At 42.3% G+C, this 18353-nt stretch overlaps 1 protein-coding gene across 1 annotated transcript in view; it reads right to left on the bottom strand.

Moving 5' to 3' along the window:
* Positions 1-2343: 2343 nt before the first annotated feature.
* Positions 2344-18353, bottom strand: part of GTF2I (general transcription factor IIi) — a 78358-nt gene continuing 62348 nt past the window's right edge. Inside the window, exons 27-39 of the mRNA XM_054085402.1 lie at positions 17869-17952; positions 17304-17399; positions 16393-16458; positions 15392-15575; positions 14799-14851; positions 13809-13919; positions 12958-13041; positions 12039-12222; positions 10915-10943; positions 9496-9555; positions 8271-8309; positions 5700-5774; positions 2344-3482 (exon numbers count right to left, since the gene is read on the bottom strand). Coding sequence (XP_053941377.1) covers positions 5716-5774; positions 8271-8309; positions 9496-9555; positions 10915-10943; positions 12039-12222; positions 12958-13041; positions 13809-13919; positions 14799-14851; positions 15392-15575; positions 16393-16458; positions 17304-17399; positions 17869-17952 — 1049 coding nt within the window. The 3' untranslated portion in view covers positions 2344-3482; positions 5700-5715. The remainder of the gene's footprint in view (positions 3483-5699; positions 5775-8270; positions 8310-9495; positions 9556-10914; positions 10944-12038; positions 12223-12957; positions 13042-13808; positions 13920-14798; positions 14852-15391; positions 15576-16392; positions 16459-17303; positions 17400-17868; positions 17953-18353) is intronic.

Here is an 18353-nt window from a genome sequence, read left to right as displayed (position 1 = left end):
ATCCAGTGGGTCCTTTCCAACCTGGTGATTCTGTGATTCTGTGAAACTGTAAAGACAAACGCTTGTTCTGCTGCATTAAAACAACCGAATACTAACCCTGGCCTTCCCCTGAACTGCAAGGTCGGTGCTTTGCAAGTGTTGAGATCAGAAACAGAGCAATTTAAATTTGGTTTATTTTAACGTGGGGATTTCCCTGTATGCAAGGCAAAATTCTACAACCAGTAACATTAAAACAGAGAGCTCCGGGGCTGCCCAGGTTCTGCTCTAATAGCCAGGCTTATGCAGAACCACCACAAACTTTGTTACCAAAGCTAATTTCATAACTACAACTGCTTGTACTAAATTTAAAACTGCTTTAGAGACAGTGCATTACTGGAAACCTCTTAATCCACATGTTTCTTTCTGCTTCCTCGTTCCTCATCTTGTGATGAAGAAAGGAATACTGCCCTAATTTTGTTCAAAATGTAATTATTTTTTTTTCTCTTAGTTTAAATTTAAATTAATTCAGTTCAGAGCCCAGGGAGGCCTTGCCTGTGCCGCTGGGGGCAAACTGCGGCACGTGTGAACAGTCCTACGGGCTCCAATAGCTGCTGCAAAGGCACAACAAAGAAAGCCTGCCCTCTTCCTTGGCTGTCTGTCGCTGATGGGACGGACAGACGCGGACTGAAGGGAAGGAGAAAGGGTTCCAGTTTCGTAAGCTGAAAACTTCAGATCCCAAGGGGAAAGCCTTGGCCAGCAGCTGCACAAGAGGTGGTGGTCCTCACCTGACATCTAGTGGTTACCGCTGCGAGAAAGTCGGGTGCTGTGCCCAAAGAACCCGTGCCCAAGGAACACCGGACTCCTCTAAGGACACTCTGAACTATTCGGATCCAAAATTCCTGTGTAAGAGAAAAATGCCAGCCCCAGGTGCTGGGCTTTCAATGTTTGTGAACATGCGGAATACACACTTGTTTGCTGCTTCCTCACCCCAAAGTGCTCTGCTGGAACAAAACACATTCAGAGCTCTGGTAAGTTGTTGCAATTTTATTTATTTACTTGTTTATCAGTACAGCCAAGGCTTTTCAGGGCATTATCACTCGATACTCGAAGAGTGACACTTCACGTATTACCGGGTTGGAAATGAGGGAGATTTTCATACATGGTCAACATCTTAAACATCTGCTACCTGTTAGGACTATATATAATTTGTTAATATAAAATTGATGTAAAGGTATAAATATTGGTGCAATTATTTCGTCAGTCTAATTTCTCTCTACTGGATAGAACTCAAATTTCCAAAACCAAAGAAGTGACTTCAGCGTTGCACCCGATGCACCCATCAGCATCGCTGCAAGCCCAGATGGACACAACGCACACCCCACTCCCCATCTCACACAAGGACGCGTCCTTCCAGTAAAACTCATACGTCAGGTCTCACTTCACTTTTTTCAGCTCCTGCACACAAAGTGCACAGCACCTCTGCAGGATGTCCGCGCTGCTGTTATAGACGTAGCCGGAATCTCTTCAGTTCTGTCACTGTGATGCTTCGCCCTCGTGCTGAGGGAGCACCAACAGCTCCATCGGCAGCACTCAGCCTCGCGGGGCAGGCGGCTGTGCCGAGTGCCTCTCAGAGACAGCCGAGAGCAGAGGAGGGCTGGATCAGCCTTCTGCTTTTTCAAAAGGGGAAGCCAAGAGCCAGCTGAAAGCCCAGGGAAAGCTGCATTCACTCATTTCCCCTTTCTCAACATTTCCAGCAACAACCATGGAACAGGCGGTTGCCCTGATGATAACCTATTCATGGAGGGATGTTAACGGAGCACATCTATTAATCAGCAGTGAAACACATCACTGGGACAGTACCAAACAGCCAAGAGTGAACAGGTGAGTAAAAGTCCACGGGCTCATTCCCTCAGACTGAGATAAGGGCTGTCTGGCGAGGCAGGAAGGCAGCGCTGCATCGGTCACCGCTGGCTCCCAAAGAGCTGGAAGAGATAACCAGGACCAGTGTTTTTGAAATGACTCAGCATGGAGCTAACCCTGCTCCTACTGAATCGGCACAAGCTCTGAATCGTCAAGTGGGAGACCCAGCTCTGCATGGAGCAGCTGTGAAGATGCCAGCACACGTCCCACAGCCCTCCCTTGCCAGCGGAATGAGAGAGCATGTGCTGCTCTGAATTCATTTGCTAAATTTCAGTTTGCTCCTAAGGAACAGACGCTACATCCAATTGAATTTAAGGCTTCAAAATTTTCCTTGAAGATACAACCACCTTGCCTACCCAGAGCTGGATTCCTGTCTGAAAGGCAGGACTGGAACTTCCTTTGCTGGAATCACAGACTCATAGAATAGTTGGGTTGGAAGCCAGGCTACAGCACATTCTACTGCTCACAGGATTCCTGCTAGAAGTCGATTTGTTGTAAAATATGTAAATGTATGCTGCATGCACAGTCGTAGAAACCATCAGATAGGTCTTTATTTCTTGATCATGGAATAAAGTTTACCACTTGTGCATAATGCAGTCACCCCAAACTCATGGCAATAGAAGAGAAACCTTTACAATTATCTTCTCTACAGATACTACCATACAGCCAGAACTTACATCTCTTATTGTTTGTGAAACTTGAAAGGAATGCACACACGAGTCTCTTACATGATGTGGGGAGTAACCAGGACTACAGAAGACTCAACTTTTGACACCGTAGGCCTTACAGCAGCTCGCAGCATATATTTCATAACTGGATGAAACGGAGGGGTGTTTCCCCCTGAGCTTGCAGGAGAAAAGTGGTCTCTGATGCTCACATGAGTTTTGTCTACGTCAGGACTGCAAGATCAGACCCACCATAGATAAACCACAGGATATTCCAATAAAACATGCACTTACTACTTTGAATTAGCAGAACAAACTATACCAGGGTTTAATTTAAATTGGTTCCTAATCCACACACTGGAACACTGGCCATTCCACAGTCCATCTCATTAATGCGTACTAACGGTCAAGTGAACCAGTTTAGCTTTTATTTATGAAAAACATATGAATTGTGATTGATACTGTCGGAAAGATTAGTTCAAATATACAGATACTATTGTCCAATCAGCCACCAAAGGAGTAAGAAACAAAACTGACCCAAAGTAAAACTAAAAAACTGAACTACTCGCAGGAATGTTTCTTCATTAAAAAAGCTGGGATGCATTCGGCTGTGGTGAAATCCTGCTGTATCGGGAAATGTAGACAGCCTCTGTTAAGTCTCTGTTGATTTTCATCCCCATCGTCTCGCCAGCACTGCTGCATCAAATTTAGTCCTGATAATATATTCCAAAGTAAAACCAGCCATTCCAAATCTACAGTCATTCTTTGCTTTAAGTCAATTCACAGAACTGTTGAAAAAGTAGACATTTCTATCTAAAAGTACAAAAAGGGTTTGTATAGAAGGTACTTCTCTTATACAGGTATATTACACAGCTCAGGACAGTCCCGCAGGCTCTTCTCAGAACTGAGGGCTTCTGCCTGGGTAAGAAAAATTACAACACTGGGTTAGTTTCATTGCAGCTCTGTATCTTATTACAGCCTGTAACAGTTTGTTCGAGTAGTTTGCGGTGCCTTTTTGAGTTCTTTAGGCCTAGATTCAAAAAGCATGCAGAACCTGAATACTCTTCTCAATAACCACGAGATTAAATGTGTGGTTGACTGTAAGAATTTAGATAAAATGTTTGCTTTAACATAAATTCAGTGCATGGCATAAAATGCCCCAAACCCAAACTGCTGCAGCACCAAATTGTGCAGCTATTGCTCAGACAAAATTGACCTCCAATGGACAAGCGAGATGGCTGTTTACACGTCCACTGGGTGAAGTGCTGCCCACAACAAAGAAGTTCTTTCAGTATCTTTTCTCCTGCCACAGTAGAGCAGCCTTCCAGGGCTCCAGGAAAGCTGGGGAGGGGCTCTGGATCAGGGACTACAGAGACAGGATGAGGAGGAACAGTTTTAAGGTGAAAGAGAGGAGATTGAGATGAGATCTTGGGAAAAATTGCTTTCCTGTGAGGGTGGGGAGGCCCTGGCCCAGTTTGCCCAGAGCAGTGGTGGCTGCCCTATCCCTGAGGGGTTCAAAGCCAGGTTGGATGGGGCTTGGAGCAACAGCCATTTTTGCATTGCAAATTAAACTCAGCTTTTGATAAAGTCAATGAAAAGAACAACAATGGATGGCCGGGCCCAGAGAGTGGTGGTCAATGGAGTTCACTCCAGCTGGAGGCCAGTCACAAGTGGAGTTCCTCAGGGCTCAGTACTGGGTCCAGCTCTGTTCAATGTCTTTATCAATGACCTGGATGAAGGCATTGAGTGCACCCTCAGCAAGTTTGCAGATGACACTAAGCTGGGTGGAAGTGTGGATCTGCTGGAGGGTAGGGAGGCTCTGCAGAGGGATCTGAACAGGCTGGACTGCTGGGCCGAGACCAATGGGATGAGGTTTAACAAGACCAAATGCCGGGTCCTGCACTTGGGGCACAACAACCCTATGCAGCGCTACAGACTGGGGGAAGAATGGCTGGAGAGCTGCACAGAAGAGAAGGACCTGGGGGTGCTGGTTGACAGCCGACTGAACATGAGCCAGCAGTGTGCCCAGGTGGCCAAGAAGGCCAACGGCATCTTGGCTTGTATCAGAAATGGGGTCACCAGCAGGTCCAGGGAGGTGATTCTCCCTCTGTACTCGGCACTGGTGAGACCGCACCTCGAATACTGTGTTCAGTTCTGGGCCCCTCACCACAAGAAGGATGTTGAGGCTCTGGAGCGTGTCCAGAGAAGAGCAACGAAGCTGGTGAGGGGGCTGGAGAACAAGTCTTATGAGGAGCGGCTGAGAGAGCTGGGGTTGTTTAGCCTTGAGAAGAGGAGGCTGAGGGGAGACCTTATTACTCTCTACAACTACCTGACAGGAGGTTGTGGAGAGGAGGGAGCTGGCCTCTTCTCCCAAGTGACAGGGGACAGGACTAGAGGGAGTGGCCTGAAGCTCCGTCAGGGGAGGTTCAGGTTGGATATCAGAAAAAAATTCTTCACAGTAAGAGTCATTGGGCACTGGAACAGCTGCCCAGGGAGGGGGTCGAGTCGCCTTCCCTGGAGGTGTTTAAGGAACGGGTGGATGAAGTACTTAGGGACATGGTTTAGGGAGTGTTAGGAACGGTTGGACTCGATGATCCAATGGGTCCTTTCCAACCTGGTGATTCTGTGATTCTGTGATTCTGTGAATTTTAAAGGAAGTTGGTTTGTCAGCAAGGTAGCAGCTTCACCAGCTGTCCCCAGCTTAGATAGTACCGCGATCAGAGCAAAGAGCCTTCCCATTACAATTTGGAAATTTGTAGGCTTCACCAAAAATAATAATGCTCTTTCACATCACCACTCAGAGGTCTTTGTGAACGTTAATTCCTTAAGCTTGCATTTACCTGGCCTCCAAGGTATGTAGTTACCATCACCCATTATTTAATTAGAGGCCACGCTTTCTAGGACTGCCTGCCTCACAGATGGGAAAACAGTGTCCTTAACATTGTATTTGGACAAGGGAGTGAAAACACCCTACATTTTACAGGTGAGAACCAAGACAAATGAAATAATCCACAAGTAAAGGACTGGCACCTCCTGGCATGCAGTCGTGTATCTCAGCCCCCTCCTCTGACCCCCCAAAAAGAAAATAATTTTCCCTTGACAAGCACTGAATTCCAGAAACTTAAGTTCCGTTACCCAGTATTGAGGAGCTCTACCATGTTGGGTCTGGTTCTTGCTTTATTTTAGGACTTTCTTCTGTTTCTGTAATATCTGTTGAAAAAGCAGTAATGAATGAATAAAAAAAGGAACTTCTCATCCCACTTTATTGTTATTGCTGTACTGAAGTAAAAACTATGGCAATAATTCCTTGAACAAACCCTTCCTTTCACAGCATTATTTTTTCCTGTTTTCTCCCATCCCCAGGACTGCTGCTCTTCCCGATACCGGCTCCTGCATTATTATATCTCAACCCGTGCAAAACACATTTTGATCCCAGCTAATTTTTCTTCTTCAACGCACAGTATCACATAGAAAGGCATTGTGATGTGCTTTAAAAAAGAGATACATTTTATATTGTTGGCTAAAGCATTCATCATCTTTGGACATGATTTTTTTTTTTTCCATCTTCTGGAGACTTGATTACAAAATCTTTGCTTTTTCTTGTTCACAGAGATGCTTGGAGGTAAACAAAAAAACCCCCTGTGCCTGTACAGCACTGCCTGTATGACTCAGAGCCTGATTTTGTTCTTTTTATAAACAGAGAACATGATGTGGGAAGGAAATCAGGTTTTCACTGAAGTTGTTTGGAAGGTTCAAGGATAGGGTAAAGCCAAGCCATTCCACAACATGATTATTTCAAGCTTTCCAGCCTAGTCCCAAATAAACTTTGAGTCCTTTAGCAATTACATGCTTTTTCTCAAGATGATTCCTTTGGAAACTGATTCTGAATCCAGTTTTGGATGACAAATTCAAACCCATGTCTGTTCAAAACCACCCCTTTGAAGGCACAGAGCTACATTTCCTCCACAAGGCTACTCAGAACAACTGATTCTTTCCATCATCGAACAATTTCAGTGATCCCACACAGTTCTGGCATTACAAAGACATTTGATATTTCAGCTTTCAATAACTGCAAACTAAAATCTGCAGCTCAGTTCTCTGTGACTCTAACGCTCGCCTTCTTTTTGTCTTGATTGCTGGAACAGGATTGACTTACACTCCAAGACCTACTCATAAAACTCGGAGAACCTGTAACTGAGCTTGGAACAGCAGTAAGGAGAGCACGTTGGCTTGTTTCAGAGTTCAGTGACATGACAGGGAAAATGAAGCAACAGAGACTGGAAAGGGCATTTGAATGGAAAAAGAATACAGAAGAAAGGGAGTGCTGAGGTTTGCTGCTTTCTCTTTTAGTGATAAGCAGGATTAGGTCATGAACTCAAGTTGAGAGTTTTAAGATGACAAGATCCCAGGGCTGATGTGGCAGCACTACCGTCAAGCTGCTACCGACCCAAGAGAGCCCTCTCGGGACAACCTGGCTCCTGTCAAACCGCCACAGCATCTCATATCACCTGTGCCAGCCCCACCAGTGGCAGCCACAGCCGTCTCGGACCACAACGCCAAGCTGGGGCTACAGCAGAAGCAGCATGGACAGGACCAGGGCACAGCAGACACCAGCATCCCAGTTCTCAGGTCAACTCAGTATTCCTAATGCTCCAAGAACAAACGCACCAGCACAGGGAAGGTAGGAGATCTACAGCCCCCTCGGTCTCACATCCATCAACATTGCAAAAATACTAACTCAAGTATATTCTTGGACAATAGGAAAGTGGGATGTTTTTCAGAGCTTAACTTCCAGAAGAACGACATAAGAAGGATCTGAAGCTGTTGGAACGGGTCCAGAGGAGGGCTACAAGGACAATCAGCGGGCTGGAGCACCTCCCATATGAGGACAGGCCGAGAGAGTTAGGATTGTTCAGCATGGAGAAAACTCCAAGGAGACCTTACAGTGACCTTCCAGTACTTGAAAGGGGCTACAAGAAAGCTGGAGAGGGACTGTTTGCAAAGGCTTGGAGCGATAGAACTGGGGGCAATGGGTATAAACTGGAGAGGCGCAGATTTAGACTGGACATAAGGAAGAATTTCTTTACTATGAGGGTGGTGAGACACTGGCCCAGGTTGCCCAGAGCAGTGGTGGCTGCCCCATCCCTGGAGGGGTTCCAGGCCAGGCTGGATGGGCCTCAGGCAGCCTGATCAAGTGGGGTGTCCCTGCCCATGGCAGGGGGCTTGGAACTGGATGATTTTTAAGGTCCCTTCCAACCCGAACTATTCTGTGAGTCTATGAATATCCCCCTCGGCAACACAGACTATTCAGGCCCATATGGCATCCAAATTTCCTGATGATGGCAATCATTCACTTGCACAAACTGTGGAAACCACTGTGCTGAATGAGTGGATGCATCACTCAGGATATGAACAATCACTCAAGGCCTATTTATAGTCATGACTCACTAAGCCAGAACAACAATTCATAAAACTACTTCGTAAAATCATCTGAACGATGAAAAGCATCACTTTTGCTGCAGAGTATTTTTCACATGATGCAGCGTGATATTAACGCAGGTGAAAAGATGTCCTGGGAACCAATAAAAGTTGGGTTTTTTTGTTTGTTTGTTTTGATTGACTTGCCTCCTTTTTAAAAAAAAGATGCAAGTTTGTTCAAAATGACTTAAAAATATTTGTTGATAATAACAGAAGACAAACACTTACCTCCTACAGACACTTCTATTGGGCTTGGGTCAGCTGGCTCTTTAAGGAAAAAACATAGGCAAATGAATATGAATATAGTTTCAACAATATCAGACAAGTATCTTAGAAAAATGTGGGAAATTAAGTCTTCTCTGAAAAAAACCCCACATTTCTTCTCTTATGATCAGACACAAATATCTTTATGATAAAAGTGTGTATCTCTAGATTCTGCAGAAAGGCACAGAAAAATAACCAAACATTTAATTCATTACACTAACTGGTTCTCTTCCAAGTACGGTTCACTGTGGCAGATGGACTGCCAAGCCATAGCACAATATAATGTGCACTTGAAAAGAATATATCAAGTTTCGACCAGCTTTACTCAAACTGCTTCAATATAAAACTGGATTTTAAAATAAACTCATCACTTCTGGTTGGCGTTGTCCTCAACGGCGAGTAAGTGTGTTTTGGGGGAAAGTGGGAAGGTGCAGAACAAAGAGCTTAAAGTATGTTTTAATTCCATAACGATTCTTCTATTGTCTGTGTGGATGGATTAAAGCCATTTAACCTCTTTAACACTGCAGTGAGTTAAGGACAGACAGACTACAACAAGTTCACAGACCATCAGCACTCATTTGCCTCCCTCCCACCATCTCCAAATGGAAACAGAGAAGCCAGTGTTTCCCTTGTCATTATTTCCACCATGTAAGTATCCCATACTCTTAAAGTGTTTATCGAACATTTTCTCTTAGTTTCACAGTTTCTTTGAGTAACGGTTTATTCAATCAATTGCAGAAGCCTTTCCCGCACTACACCAACTTGAGATACACGCTTTTAAAATGTCTACATGTTACACAGGCAAACCTCACTTGGCTGAACATCAGTCTGGTGCAGACACACACACACACACACACACACACACGCTTCGAGTTATCAGACATCAATAAATGGATACTGAATTGGCTTTATACATCGCCCCTACTAATCCTTCTCTTCAGCTCATTCATCACTTGCAAAAATCAAATCAAGGAATATGCCAATGACAGCTTGAAAGAAGCAATGGGTCTATTAACTTATTCATATTTAATAGCTATAAAAGTCACCCTCACACATCATCTGTCAAAATAAAATGGCTCATCATGAGCAGTGCGCACCCACGCCAAGACTACTAATGCCGTCTGCCGATGATACCAAGAACCCCACACCTCTCCCCTTCTGCAAGGACGCGCGTCACGCTTGGCATCACCTGGCAGTGCTGGTGCTGCTGCTGGTGGCGGTGCTTCTGCTTCGGCTTTTTCCTTCAGCTCTAAGATCAGACATGATCACTGTTTAGCTTCACAACGAAAATGGTCCACATGAAACACAAGGGCAAGCGTACTCCTTGACTCTGCAAAGCCTGAAACTTGACTGAGATGCACTTCAATGTTTTTTCTTACAGTAAACATTCCCTATCTTGTCTGCAAGAGCCAAAAATTTCTTTGCAAGTTCTCACATGTTCCTCAGAACAAGAGTAAGGCACCATACCCACATAAGCAGCGAGCTCTGAGCCTTCCAATCATTCACCTCAGTATCTATCAACATCAGATAATTCTGATTATAATTAATGGATGTGGATACAGCACAAAACCCACACCTTAATGACCAGTCTGCTCCTTCAGTGATGGAAGATGATCTGTGCTGTTGTTATTCAGCTAGCCTCTATCCCACCACATGCTGGCGGTTATGCTGGATAGACAACAGTTTAATAGATTCTTTCATTTCTAATTCCATTCTCTGGAAATGCTAGCATACATTTATCTGCCTGGAAGGTTCCCTGTTATAAATGGATCTCTTTTGCACCTAAGCAGGAGTGCCCAGGACTGGTAAGCAGCTCACTGGGAGTTACCAGCTACTGCACCTTCCTGAGAACACTTCACACACGCAGTTCACAGACATCTCAGCTGGGATGTACTGATGGCTGGGCGCAAGCGAATGAACGCTGGGTTGCTAAGGCTCAGGCTGGGTAAAGCCAAGTTAATGACAGAAGGTTTTTTGGCCCCTGAATTTCTGATCTGACACTGGCTCAGAAAGAATACAACACACAGGACACACTAATGACAGAGCTTTGCATATTATTTTTTCTCTTACATAAAAGATCTAAAAAATTCAGGCAACTGAAAATACTAAGACCTTTTTTTCTCCCCCAAACAATTCCATTACGATGGCCAAAGTGGCTGTGGCACTTCTGATAATAACATTCTGCCTTTCTAAGCTGTTACAGTTTCAGCAGCGTGCAGGTTTCTTCACAAGAACACGGCTGTGCAGCTACCAGAAAGTTCTTGGTTATTAACTGCTCCTGCAATGGAACCAAACCTAAACCGTAGCACTGCCATGCAAGTCTGCTGCTCAGTCATGGTCCTAAATCTCTTTGGGGCTCTGCAGCTGAAAAATACAAAATCACTATCTTGCATTTAATGCTAACTTACACTATTCTGTAAACTTATCACACTGCTCTCAATTTAATTGCACACGTTTATCAGGAAGTTTTAGTGAGACAAGATACAGGAAGAGTGTTGTGCATAGAATTTAACCACTGTGGTGCCTCTGCTCCTAAGCCAAACTGCGGCAAACAAATCACAGTAAGTTACAAAAATCCTTTTGCCATTAGTGTTTGCAACATACTTACGATTGTTAATCACAAGTCCTGGAAATGGTCTGTAAAAAAAAAAAAAAAAGAATAACAATTGAGTCTAAACTATCCTATACAGAGCCTCCCTCCGGCGCAGCTTCGCCTCATGGTTCAGAACACAGGTCATGCTAAAAATTGAACAGAAAGCCAAACAACATATAAGGAATCATCGTAGCAGCTCTTGGACACTGCAGTTTGTTCAGCAGGATTTTGCAAAGTAACACTCACAGAAAGATCTAAATCCTTCCCTCCGTCACAGGTAATGAAGAAGGGAATCACCTCTTCTTCAGAGCTCAAAGTGTATCAAGCTAAAGTCCTTTCAGTTAGAACTCTTCATGATTGAGGGTGGAGAATTCAGACCCTTTAGTAAAACGTATTTCAGAACTTTATTGCTATCTCAAGATAAATGGAAGCTTTTAGACTTCTGTGAAGCAGTCTATGGTCTGAGAAGTTACAAGAACTGAAATTCAAATTCTTATTTTGTAATTCTCGAACTCCTTCTGAGCAGGATTCCAAAGGTTCGTCTGTTCTGCTTCATGCATACAAATACACTGTGTATAGATGTGTGTGCATACATCTATGCAAACACAGACATTCAAATAAAATTCATGTATATTGTAACTGGACAATATTCTATTTGTATATACTGTAGATTAACTCTTTCTGTAGGAAAATGGCTTACCTTAACTCAAGAATTTTAACACAAGTCAAATACTTAAACACTGATATAAACACTACTATAAACATATTATTTACTGTCACGAGCCACCAAGCCCTGGACCCGTCTCAAAGCTTAATCTGATAAATGGGAAAGCAAGGCCCAAACCACTTCTGGACTCTTATAGAATACAAACGAATTTCACCTCAAAAGACAGCTTTCTGTACTCTGCACTATTAATAACATACCCTTTGTCACACTAAATTCATCATGTCCTCTGAAGAGTTACCATCTTCATTCATGCTACGAACATCTGGGCTTCATTTGATTTGACATAGTGTTTCCCAAAGCTCCCGCTATTTAAAGACGCGCTGCAGCCTCTATTCTTTCCACTCTCAATTTATTCAAGCTACAAGGCTGTCTTCATGACCTCTGTACAAACTCATCAATGCCAGCGACCTACCGAACAACAGTGAATTTGATAAACTCTGCTGATTCCAAAATCTTCCTCATCGAGCTGATTTCCAGGTAACTGGGAGCTTTAAACATCACGCCAGGAGGCATCCCATCCACCACCACACAGCCGGGGTTGATGGTGATTTTTCTGTAGGGGACTTTCACGGGAAAATTCATGCCAATGGCTTCACCTAAGCGAGAGAGGTCAAGGTTATTTTCAAGTCTGCATATTTATGGTTACACTGAAGAAAATGTCCTCACACACTAAGAAACTAAATGTACACCCAAGCCTTCTGTCAGATCTGAAACTGAAAATCCACTCAACAATTAAACCGTTACATTACTACGAGAGCATTAGTCACAACTCAGTCTCTCACCAGATAAAGAACCCAGATTCTGTTTCACTAAAAAAGGTACAGAAGAGGATATCTAAGGAAATGGCTACACAAAGGAAAAGAAAACATTCCACGCTGCACTACTGAAGGACTTTCAGGTAAAGAAACTCAAGTCATTATTGCTCCACAATGCAATTACAAAGTAAAAATAAAGAAAACTATACATAGCAAAAAAGGATAGGTTGCATTTTAAAAATTACTCTAGTCCCAAGTATTAAGAGATCAGGACTAAGAAGAATGATGGTTTGCCAGCAAAATAAATATTTTATCCATGTTTACACAGAAAGAAACAGGAGGCAGGAACATAAAGCAGCCTACACCCTTGGGATTTTCTGTGTAAAATACCAAGCAACCTACTCCACTAATGAAGGATTCTGTTTGAAGACAAAGCATGACATTCGTATACAATCCTCAGACTTGTTCATTTTAATGATCATGCAGATCATCCACTGTGATGATTCAGTAACTTCAATATGAATAACACTAATTGCATTCACATCTATGTAAAAAAGGAGAGTAAGAAGCAATTACCAAATTTCCAGCTAAAAAGATCATTTACTTGCTCTCTCAATTGTCTGGCCTTCTCTACTTTTGACAGCCGCTCACTTTCATCATCTGGAAGAAATTGTTAGAATAGCATCAGAATTAAACCTATTTATTCTTTCCCCCAGAGCTTGTTTATCACTGCAAGTTTCCTCAAAGTAGGTAGATCTAAGGGCTTCGAAACAGCACCGTGTGTTCCTTGTTTAAGCACTAACACAGAACTCTACAAATACAGAGATTAGATGGTTGTTAACAAATCTCTGAGAAGCTCCTAAGTATTTACATGGCCAACATTAGATTTACCATCTAGAGATGATTTTGAAAGCTAATCTAAAACCATCAATTGCATTTTATTTTCAGTATGTGCAACAGTGGAAAGGGAAAAAGCAAAATGACATTCAGTAGATGGCCCAAGGATGCCATGCTCCCCCCAGTTTCTAACAAATGTAATATATGCCTGAGAAAGAGGTAAGCAGTGCTGTTTAAGACAGAGGAGTTCGGTTTGCATAGTTACTCTATTCAGTCCGAGTCCTGATCTCTTGAAGTTGCCAAGAAAGAGGCAAAAAGAATCAGTATTTAATTTAATACATGAGAGAAAAGGGAAAAACAGGGATATTTCTTAACTAGGGGCTGTGCCAGGAATGTTCCAGAGACGTCATTGAACAGGTATTCATGGAAGTGGAAAAAAAATTAACACCTCAATTCTGAATTACGCTCTTTGCTGACTGCACTTGCATTTCAGCGAACCAGCTTGACTGTAGGAAAAAGCTTCATGACGCTAAGTGTCATAAGGACTATACACACAAAAAGTCTGATGTGAAAGCAGACAGTACACCCACCTGGTATGGTTACCTGAATGATGTTAAGATCTTCAACCCCTGCAGCCGTGTTCACCACTGTGTTTGTCATGGTGCTTGCTGTATTGGCCACATTAGATGAGTTATTTTTCCCTAAAAGTAAGAAAATTGATTTAAAAAAAAAAATCTGTAGACACATCACATCATGAATGTCATACACAAAGAAAATGTTGCAAAATAACAGGTATTTAGGAAGTTTTCAAAGTGGACACAGTTCCATTTTCAAAATGCGAAATGAGATAGGCTTACTGAAGGTCATACTACTTTGTCTTTTTAACCCAAGCGGAGAAAGAGCGAGATTAAAGATAACGTGAATATTTTCCCAAAACTGGCTTTCTGGAAAGATTATTAAGGAAAGGGGAAAAAAATGAATATGTAGGACATGTATTTTGGTATTTTTATTAACAGAAAAATGAAGGCACTTGCGGTTAATTCAGTAGCAGCACCCGAGTCACGTGCTCATTTTATGCATTCACAGAAGAAATCTCTTATAGTTATATTTGTGAGCCACTGTCCAGTGGTACAAACTAGTATAGTTTAAGTAATTCAGCAGAGTTTTCCTAGCACATAGTAAGAGACAACAGTAGGACCCAAAACATTTAACTCACACCCTGCCTGTCACATTTTTCTGCTGGCTATTGGCACTCCTGTCTGCGGAGCCCTATGTATTAGGGGTAAATCTCTAGACGTGAATTACTCCTGCGAACCATGTTGCTTGGTAAAAGGTAGTAAATAATATATTGGAGGCATGACTATGGTGAATGATTTAAAAACTGTAATGCTCCCTTGCTAAAGCTGTATTCAAACTCTAACAGGTAAGTGTTTTTCCCATATTGTACAAACAAGCAAACAAACAAACCACAATGCAGAATTAATCTTTCAGGAACTTGTTAACATCAAGCAGCTCTCCTGGTTTGTATCTAAGGCGCAAAAGAAACTCTTATCTTAACACCAAGCAGTTGCAAAACTCACTTTGGGGGCTTCTAGCAGAGTTTTCCTTCACAGCTGCCTCAAACATCTCAGGCCTGCGAACAGATTGAACATCTCATGTACAATAATAAAATCACAGTCATCAACATGAAAGAAAATGCAGTTTTCTAATATTAATTTATTAAAGATAGGTACTAAATGATAGCCTCCAACCAAACCTACAGCCAAGTACACAGTGGCTGAGAGGCTCCGCAACTTCTTTTGCCACTGTTTTCACATTGGCATATGGGTATCTAAACCTATTCTAGGCAAGACAAATAAATTCTCACACCCCACAACACATAAATCTCCACTTCTCAGCTCTTAGCACGCTGCCAGCTAGTTTGATGAGTAACTCCTATGCGTTCCACGCAGCAGGAACTAAACCAGGGATGTGACATTGAAATGAGCTAAGAAATCTGCACTTTCATAACAAAGAGATTATGTCCACCTCTACAGAAGCTTTCTGACCATTTCCTCGTTTACAAAAAATATACCAGTGAGTAATTTAGCAACTCGGCAACACAGTTTCATTTTTTGTTCTGCATTTCAATTCTCACAGGATAAGTTATCAAAGAGATAGGGGAGAGTCTTACTTTTTAATAATGAATTTTATCTTAGCTCTGTTTCTCAGGATCTTCTCTAGTCTCGGAATTCCAAAAGTAGAAGGTCGGCGGAATGGCACCCCCTCAGGAAGCCCTTCCACGTAGAAAACCTCCGGGAAGGATTCAAACAATGCAAATGGCACCTTCACTGGTTCAGTCAGCCCCAGCGCTTCCCCTGAAAGGCAATAGAGCAGATAAGCTACCAGCTAGACAATTGGCATGAATATAAAACAGGAAAAACTCTGGTATAAACGATATATAACACTCAGCACGTACAGACTAGATTAGGTGGAACCAGCAGGCTTTGCCTTTTTTGGTGACAGCTAAGAGTAGGCAAGAAGAAAATTAACAGCCTCAAACATAACTCATTCTGATCATAATTTGCAGTTGAAAATTCATAATTTGCAGTCAGCTCATGCCACTGGCTTGGTCTGCAAACAGGATTATCCCATTTGTACTTCGCTTCGTTACAGGCAGTGCATTCCGTCTCTGCCAGAGAATAGCACCAAAGGAAGGTGAGATTAGTGCTCTTGTTCCAAAAAAAGCACTCAGAAGAGTAATGAGACGTCATTACTTTCCAAACAGCCTGCACTAGAAAGAAGCACTGGGATATGATGGAGCACATCTCTCTAGATGCCATCCATAACGTATCGGGCGATGCAGAAACTGAAATCATACGAAGTCCCATTCATATGCGGAGTGAAGAAAGCTTAAAAAGTTGTGCCAGGATGTGGAGTCATCATCCCTCCAGGTCATTAAAGAACTAGTGACCCAACCACAACTTCTCCTTTTGCAAACGGAAATAAAATAACTAGTGGAAATGTGACACGGAATGGCAAGCAACCTACGCAAGAATGAACTCCAATGAGAAATTGCCTAGAATACGCAAGGATTGCAGGATCTTTGGAGTGAACATGGGAACATCTCTCTCAAATGTCTAACTTCATGTTCATAAGAAAGACATCCCAGTAAAAAAGAATCAATAAGCTTACCACATTTTTCATTAAAAAGATTTTCGACTCGCTGCTTTAAGTCAGTAATTTTGGCATTCCACGCTTCTGCCAGGAGGAAATTGGAAGAATTAAATAATTGCTGACACAATGAATCGCTCCTTGAAGAATATTTTAATGAACATTTAATAAATTATTATGCTTGATAACGGATGTACTATGACAGTAAAATGCACAAAACGGCTTTCATTCTGCAAAGGGCACTGAAACATTCTGCTGCAGTCTAAACCTGTATTCACATCAATTCTCATTCTCCTTGAAACACACTGCTGCTAGATAATGCAATGGTGATTAAAACTGGTATTAATCCAAGAGTGAGCCCAATTTACCGTATCAGGCAGCAGAACATTCATTCATCTGAACCAGCACCCAAAACAGTCACAGTATAGTCAGCGATGCAGCTCTGAAACTTATAGCTCTCTTGAGAACTACGAACTCCGTCACAGCTTTACCTTCAGTGTGGAGGATTAAATATCCATCTAGGTAGGCATTTTGTTTCTGACCGCGACCAGCAGCAATTCCTAAACCAGTTTACTCGTGGCTGCAGGAAGTGGTCCACAGCTGCTCCACAAAACTGAATATTCAGTTCAAAGCTTGAAAACGTTGCAGGCTTTTTAAAACTCCCCAAGTCTAACAATTACCAGAAGGGTCCAAGATAACTGTACAAAACTCTGAATATGAATACTGCCCATGCCAAAAGGAGCAGTCACTCCAAATCAGTATCTTATGTTCATTCTAAACTGGCTCCGTAGGAGTAAAGAATTCCTTTGTTTCATATTCTATGACCAAACTGCTGAGAAGAAAGCATGGGGGACAAGTACAATAAAGCAAGACCAGAATTTTCAACAGCAACATGAATACAATGCATGTGTGCCAATTTCCACAATATTTACCGAAAGAAAACTCTCTTCCTCGTGGCTTGAAACCCATATTGGACCCATTGGTTTGAGAAGTAGTTCGAACATCCGTTGTTGGTGGTTTATTAGGACCTATAAAAAGATATCACATACACATATGCAGAGAGCAGAAACAAACCATCATATGGAAAAAACAACACACCAAACTTGATTACTAGTGAAATCTTAGCTTCTGAATCAAGAGCAGAGTGAAAAAAAACCTGAATAAGTTCTTATAGGGTTGTGTATAAATTTTTGGCTCTACTGATCACGCCTGTCTTTTCTCTGCTCAGGACTACATCAGTTCCTGCATCTCTGCTTGGAATAAGAGGCCCAAGCAAACCATCAGACTCTGTTTTACATAACCATCATCTGCACTGCAGAATCCAGTATTAAATAGAAATGAAAAAATAAACTGTTTCTGTACCAAAGTGTACCTGCAGGTCTGAACTGAAGAGTTTGCTACGTGAGGTGCACATCTAAGTTAATTATAGGCTATGAAAACCGAACAGAATAGAATAGAAGCACACGAGAAGAATATTTAATGATATTTCTTCCATACCTTCTTCAACAGTAACTTCAATCTCTGGGACACTTGAATTGCCTGCAGGACTTTGAGACATTTTTGAACTCTTTGAGCTCATTGCTGGAAGTCAACGTAACACAAGGTGTAACACACAGACCCTCTATAATGTATATCCTGCACAGCTACCAAAAGAACAGTCGTGTTTTGAAAATTCCAAGGGACTGAAGCATCCCTTGTGTCTGTACCAAATAGAGTCTGTGTTGTAAAGACTAAACAATACAGGGACGCTTGAAAAGCAGGTTTAGTACGTGTGAAAAAGACAGGTAAAGCACCTAGAACACAAGAATTTCTTGTTTCTAAGTGTGAGGACCAGCTTTGGTAATTTTTATTATCTAAATAACAAAATTATTACCCTCTGAATGTTTTATAGAAAACTGAAACTTATGAGATTTTCTTTTTTAATTCTTCTCTTACAAAACTTCTCTGTAACTTATTTCATTTCACAGCTATGAGTTAAACAT

This window comes from Cuculus canorus, chromosome 20 (genome assembly GCF_017976375.1).
Source record: "Cuculus canorus isolate bCucCan1 chromosome 20, bCucCan1.pri, whole genome shotgun sequence".
Classification (NCBI taxonomy): domain Eukaryota; kingdom Metazoa; phylum Chordata; class Aves; order Cuculiformes; family Cuculidae; genus Cuculus; species Cuculus canorus.
This window is presented reverse-complemented; position numbering and strand designations above follow the sequence as displayed.